General features: G+C 35.8%; 1 protein-coding gene across 2 annotated transcripts; it reads left to right on the top strand.

Moving 5' to 3' along the window:
• Positions 1-459: 459 nt before the first annotated feature.
• Positions 460-4,632, top strand: WRKY14 (WRKY DNA-binding protein 14). Of its 2 annotated transcripts, XR_016125563.1 has the most exons (4): positions 460-1,653; positions 2,412-2,552; positions 3,052-3,787; positions 3,983-4,632. XR_016125563.1 is itself a non-coding variant. In XM_008227463.2 (3 exons), the coding sequence occupies exons 1-3, from the start codon at positions 875-877 to the stop codon at positions 3,707-3,709; spliced, it is 1,578 nt and encodes a 525-aa protein (XP_008225685.1). In that variant the 5' UTR covers positions 460-874; the 3' UTR covers positions 3,710-4,632. The 2 variants fall into 2 exon arrangements, 1 of the variants encoding a protein (XP_008225685.1); XM_008227463.2 differs by having other exon boundaries at positions 3,052-4,632.
• The last annotated feature ends 3,304 nt before the right edge of the window (positions 4,633-7,936 follow it).

The following is a 7,936-nucleotide window of genomic DNA, read 5'->3' as shown; positions in this document are numbered from 1 at the left end:
GGGCAGCGGCAATGGGCGGGTCCAAAGCACCATATGATCATCACCAAAGGTATATATTGCCTCCTCTCCTCATGCTAAGAGTTTTGATAATATAAAGGAATGGAGGCAGGCAACTAAAAATTTGAAAGAAACGAAGAACACTGTTGAAGTTTCGAAACGTTCCTCCGAGAAATGCGGCTTCTTGCCGCCTCTTTACTTCCCTATCACTTGTTTCTGAAACAAAGGAGGGCCAAAAAAAAAAGGTAAAAAGACTTTTGTGCAAAGGTCTTTATTTAATTTACTGACAGAGGAAAAAAAAACACAAAATATAAAATATTACATTATTTAAATATAAACAATAAATTAATAAAATAAAAAAACAAGCACTACAGTTAGCTCGATGACAATTAGTTTATTATTAGCAATTCGGCAATTTCATATTAAAAACTCTCTCTCTCTCTCTCTCTCTCTCTCTCTCTCTATTTGTTGCGTATGGAGAAGAGCTGTTTTGTATGAAAAGTCAGCTGCTCCTTTCTCTCTCTCTCTCTCTCTCTCTCTCTCTCTCTCTCTTCTTTCTTTCTTCAAAACCATTCTCTCCATCATCACACCTTTGTTTTTGAGAAGAAGAACATATAAAACAATCCAACATCAGCCTTCAAAACCCATTTCTTTTGCTCTCCTGCTTCCTAAAAAGCTTCCTAAAAATCAAACCCCATCTTCCCAAAAATACAAACACTTGTACTAAATATATTAGTCCATTCATATCACTCTGCTTAAATCAACCCAAAAAAACCCCAAATCCAAAACCCAAGAATTGCATGCCTTTGACGTCTCTTTGGGGTCCAAAGAACTCAACAAGATATACACTTGATGTTGCAGCTTGTGCCATAAAAGCATGTGCAGCTTGTTCATGCCAATTACTAGGATGGAGAATTACCAAGGTGATTTAACTGATATTCTTAGAGCTAGCAGTGCTGCTACTTCCGCCGCAGGAGCTTACCATTCTGATCATCTTCTTCATCATCATCATCAAGAACCTGAAGCCGCCGCCGACAGCTGGCACTTCCCATCTGACCATCCTCCTCCCATGAAATTTTCCTCAGCGTCCTCAGTCATGGAGGAGGAGGAAGAAGAAGATTCCAAGGACAATTTTGGCGATCCCTTTTCATCCTACATGCGCGATCCACTTCTTCATGAACTGGACATATCGTCCAGCTCCAGCTTTTTCAGCAGCCCCAATTCCTCATCAGATATGAATATTAACATCACTTCTGTGGATGAAGCTGGCGGTACAAGTAGCACTTTTGGCGGTGCACATATAGTTCTTGCTCCTCCTCCTCCTCCACCTCATCACCACCATCTTCATCATCATCAACAAGGTGGTGTTGTTGATGGGGATCCAATAAAGAGGCCTTGCAACATATTCTCGCGGATGCTTCAGATCTCTCCGAGTGCAAAGGTCCCTGTGACGGCATGTGACTCGCCGTTGCTGGGTGCAGCAACAGCAGTGTCGTCTCCACGGGGAATTAGTAAGGCGGTGTCTGGTTCGATATCTGGTGCCATGGTTGGAAGCGACATGATTATTAATGGGAACAGCTCATCAGGAAAAGGTTGCTTGCTCGAGAACGCCGGGGTGCAGATCTCATCTCCACGGAATCCGGGCATCAAGCGAAGGTGAGAGAGAGAGCATTTAATATTTTTCTTACAACTTGACCATGTTTCCCATGAATTAATTATTACTCTACCACTTAATTATATGTTTAATAATTAATCCTGATTAGTACTTACATTATCATCATCATCATCATCATCATATAGATTAACCACCTTAATGAGAAGTGGGTTTTTTCTTCTCCTTTTATTGCAACTAGTGTTTTGATTGAAACATGATGAAGTGAAGATCTAGAAGATAGGGTTTTGTTATTTAAAGTATATTTTTTGGTTTGACTAAGCTCTAAAGTCTTGAAGAGCTAGTAGGCTCTCTATATGACTGTTGTTTCAGGTGAGATTGTTAAGTATTGTCAACATTACTAGCTCTATAGCTACCTAAACATGATATCTTTGTGGGTTTTAATCAAAGCATGGAAAGGTGGGGTTCTTTGCTTTGTGTCAAAACAACAATCACACACTTAGCTTTCGTCTTTTCTTTCTTTTTTTATATCTGGAAACTACTTTTCTTCCCCAACCCACCTGAAGGGACCTCTCTTGTTCTGATTGATATTAGCCTTCCTTTGGAATATACAATCCATCTCTTCCTGCTTCCTAAAGAAAGCAATCCAAAACAGTTTAATTTCAAAGAAAAAGCTTAATCTAAATGTCAAGTCCAAACCATGCATATATATGTGTGTGTGTGTGTGTGTGTGTAGAGCTAGACCGCTTAGCTTAATTAAAACATAAACATATTAATTATCTTAATCTAATCATATGAGCAGGAAGAGCCAGGCAAAGAAGGTTGTGTGCATTCCGGCGCCTGCGGCGGCAAACAGCAGGCCAACTGGAGAAGTAGTTCCATCTGATCTGTGGGCATGGAGAAAGTACGGTCAGAAACCCATCAAAGGTTCACCTTATCCAAGGTCAGTAAGTTTTACTTCTTTGTCTCCGTTTGTCAAATAATAGAAAGTTCCTAAGTAAAACTAAGGCTAAGGCATATCTCACTGACAACCATGAGGGGTTGTGTTCTCTTTTCTTTCTTCATGTATCTTTTCGCATTCAATGCAGTATTCAATGCAGATGAGTGAGTTAATTCATTATGAGTGTAGCTAGCTCAACTAGCGAGGATATGAAGACACATATCTTTATTTTAATTTGAGTGTCTCTCGTATATGAGGAGTTTGTGTGTCTAGAAAATGCGTGCGTGGAAAAGAATAGTATGCTCGTACGCACGCATTCGTAACACTTTTACATCGTATGTATCGTAAAATACTTTTAATTTAACTATTACCAGTGATTTATGATGAAAGCAAAGATATAATGAAGGATTTTATCATCATTATAATCGTCATCATACTCTATTATCAATGCTATTGAACATGGTTTCAAACTTAATTAATCAATAATTGATACTACTTGCAGGGGTTACTATCGATGCAGCAGCTCAAAGGGTTGCTCAGCAAGGAAACAAGTAGAGCGTAGCCGGACTGATCCAAACATGTTGGTCATCACTTACACTTCTGAACACAACCATGCCTGGCCAACTCAGAGAAATGCTCTAGCTGGCTCAACGAGATCCCAGCCATCCAAAAACGGTGCCGGTTCGAAGACCTCTTCCAATAGTTCTCATCAGCCTCATCAGAAGCCAGCAAGCCCTACAAAGGAAGAACAAAATGAGACCATGAATGATAATAATCATGTGTCTCCAGTTATCACTGCTGGGAGTGCTTCAACAGTGAAAGAAGAATTTGAGGACATTGAGAAGCAGTTGAAGCTTGATCATCATCAATTCAACGGTGATCATCAAGCAGGGTTTCCGTATAGACCATCAATGCCTGATGATCAGTCCAACCAGTCTCATCACAATGAGGACTTCTTTGCTGATTTAGGAGAAATTGAGGCTGATCCACTAAATCTCTTGTTTTCACAATGTTTCACAGCAGATGAGCAGCAAAAGGGAAGCAAGGCTGCAGCCTTGGATCCATTCAATCTCTTTGATTGGTCTGGGGATCAAAACACCAACAACAACAACAACAACAACGCCACCTCATTTGGTGAAGCAGCTAAGAGGCGCTTATAACAAGACCAAGATCACCACCTTGAAAAGATATTATCAACAACAACAACAAACAAACAAACCTCCCCTACAAAAACAAGAGTTAAGAGATTATACTCTTTTTAAGTTAGTTTTTTCTTTTCTTTTTTGGTGGTGCAGTTTTAATAACCTTGTCTTTCTGGTTTGAATTAAATTTTACAAGTGGGGGTGGGGGGAGATGACTACTTTTCTATTTTTAACCTTTTTCTTTCTTTTTTTTACTTTTTTTTTCTTTTTGGGGTTCTTGTTATTTACCAGAATAGTCAGGGATTAGGGAAAGAGATGATCAGTAAAAGGAAGAAAGTGAGAGTGCTGGTTGGTTGATTGGGAGCAGACACATTCCTTTAGGAATTTTGGTGGATGGGACAGAAAGCTGAGGAACAGAAGGTTTCTACAGTAGAAACAAGTACATCCATCGGAGACATGACTGGAAAGCTCAGTCTCAGTGTGAAAGGAGATTTGATATGAAGATGGGACTTGCCTTCATTATTCATCTTTTAAAGTGGGAAAAATTATTCATCCGCAACCTTTGGTCATGTGGGTGTGGGTATTTTAAAAAGGAAAAACAAAAAAACAAACTTTTATAATTTTTATTGCTTTAAGTGAGAGATTTGAAAGCAAAAAAAACAAAACAAAAAAAAAATTTGAAAGATGACAAAAGAATCTAGGGAAGAAAAGAAAGAATTACTACCAAAAAAGCCTGACCTTTCTCATCAATCTTGTCTAGGGATGTGTAATTGTGAGATAAAATAGCATGCTTTGGGTTCCTCAGCTTTCTGTTTCTTTTATTATCCACCCAAGTTCTTGTGCTTACTTTGGATATTGTTTTACTTGAAAATGTATTAATAGTACTTATCGAATATTAGACTGTTTTAGTCTTTTCAGGAAACAAAATTAGCATTCCTTAATCTCATCTTAGCATCTTTTTATCTTTTCCAACGAATCGAGGTTGGTGCTTAATCATTTTGCATGCCAAACAGTCATCTAGCCAGCTACTTGTGTCGTGGTGGTCCTGTGAATTTTATCAGCAGCATGCACGTAAATTTCCTTTTTTAAAGTTCTGACAAAGTTGTTGGCCTCTGGCTGCCTGATTTTAGGCAGTGATTTTCAAAAATTAACTGAGGAAACTATAGGCATGGTCATCATCATGTACAATTTACAAAGAGTTCTGTTTCTGTATCTTGAAATGTGCGTGTGAGCAGAAAAGTGACATTTGGGTGTAGACAAAAATATGTGCAAGGACCAAATCTAGTACTAATACTTGGAATATAATAAACCTTAAACTTATATACGTTGTACAAGAATAATTTAAGAAGTCTTCTTTTCTTAAAATAAATTTAATCTTGTACTATATATATTTGTTAATTATAGATGGTTTCATGCAAAACCAGATAACTTTGATGCCTCACTTGTTAGGGAAGATTAGATTGGACTAGAATAGACTAGCAAAGTGGCTATATTTTAGGCGCAATCAAGGACTAATATGGATATTGTTGTCTAACTTGGTGGATAAAGGAGGACTACCTATAGAAGTTGATCCCGGGATAAGTTTTAGTCATTAACGTCTTATAGATAATCCTCATTCTTCCTCCAAGTTACGCAACATGTGAATATTATGCTTTGAATGCTTATAAAATGTAGGCATTTTCTAGTCTAGTCTAGTCCTCCCTATCAAATAATCCTTGAGGGTTTAGGGATCTTAGTAGATATGGGCTAAATTTTAGTGGATCTTCAATTAATCGAACAAGAAATTTGGAGCTATTTTATGGCAATTTAGTGGATATTCTGTTATTTTTAGAAATGAGGACCAAATCAATTTGAAGTTATCATTCTTGTAAAAGTAAACAAGATTGATCTTTTGTTTTTTATGCACTTTGTTTTGTTGATCCTAATCAGGAAGCGTGAGAAGAAGAGGAACTGATCTCAAATATTAGATATACACCTTGTTTATTAGTGAAAAAAGGATAATATTAAGCCGATAAAACAAAAAAAAAATTGTTCTAAATGCTTTTGGTGATCCCAGACACTAAAAATTTAGGCATACATGTTACAAATGCTCTGGCAGAAATCGATCATTGTTTTCTCGAATTACATTCACATTTGAAGCTCTAAGCTTCTGACTACTTCACAGGTGGTATTAGTGTTTTAACAAACTTGGCAGTGAAGTCTTATTTATTAAATTTAGAAACCTAGAAATGGGGAATGGTTGAATTTTCATTTATGTAAATTGATAAACATAAGCAAATACAGCACAGCAAAAAGTTTGTGTAAGTATATATGAATGTTGATCTATTATGCATATTACATTATTGTATACTATTTGAACATAATTTTTTATTCTCCTTTTTCTTCCTATTTAAACGCTATTATATAGCCAACGGATGTAGTATAGTGAAAAAGAGTCTTGACTTGCAGATTATAGGTCTCATATTTGAATCCACATAGCATTGTAATTGTGTGTATTTGTGAGAGAAATCTTTCTCTCCAATAATTTAGACTACCATTTATACTTAAAAAAATGATGTTGTATATATGTGGTCATCTTTCTTTAAGCACATGTCATATTTGCCCTTGCATGCATCTGGGAACATTGTGCCTCCTTGGTAATGGAAACAACATTCAATCAATTTATTGGGAAATAGTGACCCCAAGTAATGTCAAATCCATCAACTTTAGTGAAATTTTCATATATGCCCCTCAAAATTTGACACTTCAATAAAGATCAGTCCAAAAAGTCACCCTTAAATGGTTTCACATTCTTGGTTGAAGGGGGGTAAGAGTCATTATGTATTTGAAGGAAGTTGGGTGCAATTTGGTTAATGGGAGTGACTGTGATCATGATTTTGAAAAGAAAGAATTGGAGTTATAATTGATGGCACACCATAAAGTTTCATGACCATTTTACTCCTTCATAAAATATTTTGGTAATTTTTGATACACTTTCGGAGCTTTCTCATCACAAAATCTAACAAAAGTTAATCATATGCACTTGAACACATCATTCAATGTCTTCATAGATATGTTTTGGATTTCATGTTACCACACTATTAGGTCGGCAAGAGCTTCCTAAGTTAAAATTTAGCTAAAAACACACCAAAGTTATTTTAAGAGCTCTCTATAAAATTTGAACTCCAATCATACTCCATAATTTAAGGAGTCATAAATACTATAATTATTTTTTAATTCAATATAATTGGTCTATCTTTTTTTAAAATAATATAAAATTATAGTTAGAATTAATTAAAAGTTTAAACTATACATAAAATAAAGTAACATTAAATTATAGAGAGCCAATAAGAATCATTTCTCTCTTCTCGGATTTAGGAGCTCCTAGAGATCTCCATATTTTAGGAAGTGGATAAAGAGCGAGGTTAGAGTTGTATTTTTTCAATTGCTCCCTAAAATTTATCTAATAATAAGATGATTTAAGGAGTCCATTGTGAATGCTTTTACAAAACTAGTATTCTTATCAAATGATTTTTATTAATTATTAATTGCATGCACAAAGTTTTCATTGGTGTTTTTTTTAATTATTATTAAAAAAGTTCTCTGCATTATGAGTAAATTATAGAATCCAAGTATCGATAATGTGTCATGAAATAAGTTATTGCAATCGTGATGTCACTTAAAACTATTTAATTCCTAAGTTATTATCACCAAATATCTCACAACCTGTACGATTTATTTTTATAGTGTTCAATGAAGTCACCACAACAGCAGAGAAGGGCCAGATGTCCCCCAAGAACAAAGAAAAGGAAATGACTGAAAATGACTCTGGGGTGTGATGTCTTCTGACAATCAAGTAAAAAATGTAAATTCTGACAAGTTCTAGTATGGAAGTTGGGAGAAATTTTCGTGTGCGTCCGACCTCCTTTGCTTAGCTAAATTTTTTGGTTTGAATGATGTCAGCTCAAATTCAATTATATATAGTTGATAAAAAGACATCAAATTAAATAATTAGTCTTTGCATGTGCAATAAGCTTTCGAAGATTAACGAACGTAAATTAGGTTAATTAGTCAAAACAATGTGATCGTCTTTATCAATTGGCCAAAACAATGTGATCGTCTCTTCGCCCACAAATTGGTCTATCATCACATAATTTCAGTTAAAATGTCATATCACATTGTAAAGAAGAGGAAAAAAACCATTCGAAGTTTTGGTGAGCACAAGGATTTCTTCACCTTATCTCTTATTTTGTGCGCCCTCTATTA

This window comes from Prunus mume, linkage group LG3, assembly GCF_029339155.1.
Source record: "Prunus mume cultivar Tortuosa linkage group LG3, ASM2933915v1, whole genome shotgun sequence".
In the NCBI taxonomy this organism is placed as follows: Eukaryota; Viridiplantae; Streptophyta; class Magnoliopsida; order Rosales; family Rosaceae; genus Prunus; species Prunus mume.
The sequence above is the reverse complement of the archived record's forward strand: the minus strand, read 5'-3'. Positions and strand labels throughout refer to the sequence as shown.

Excerpts from the sequence above, each read along its gene's own strand:
- WRKY14 (XM_008227463.2), top strand. The coding sequence starts at position 875 with ATGTGCAGCTTGTTCATGCCAATTACTAGGATGGAGAATTACCAAGGT. Across the intron at positions 1,654-2,411 it reads AATCCGGGCATCAAGCGAAG|GAAGAGCCAGGCAAAGAAGG; the intron begins GTGAGAGAGAGA and ends TCATATGAGCAG. Across the intron at positions 2,553-3,051 it reads AAAGGTTCACCTTATCCAAG|GGGTTACTATCGATGCAGCA; the intron begins GTCAGTAAGTTT and ends TACTACTTGCAG.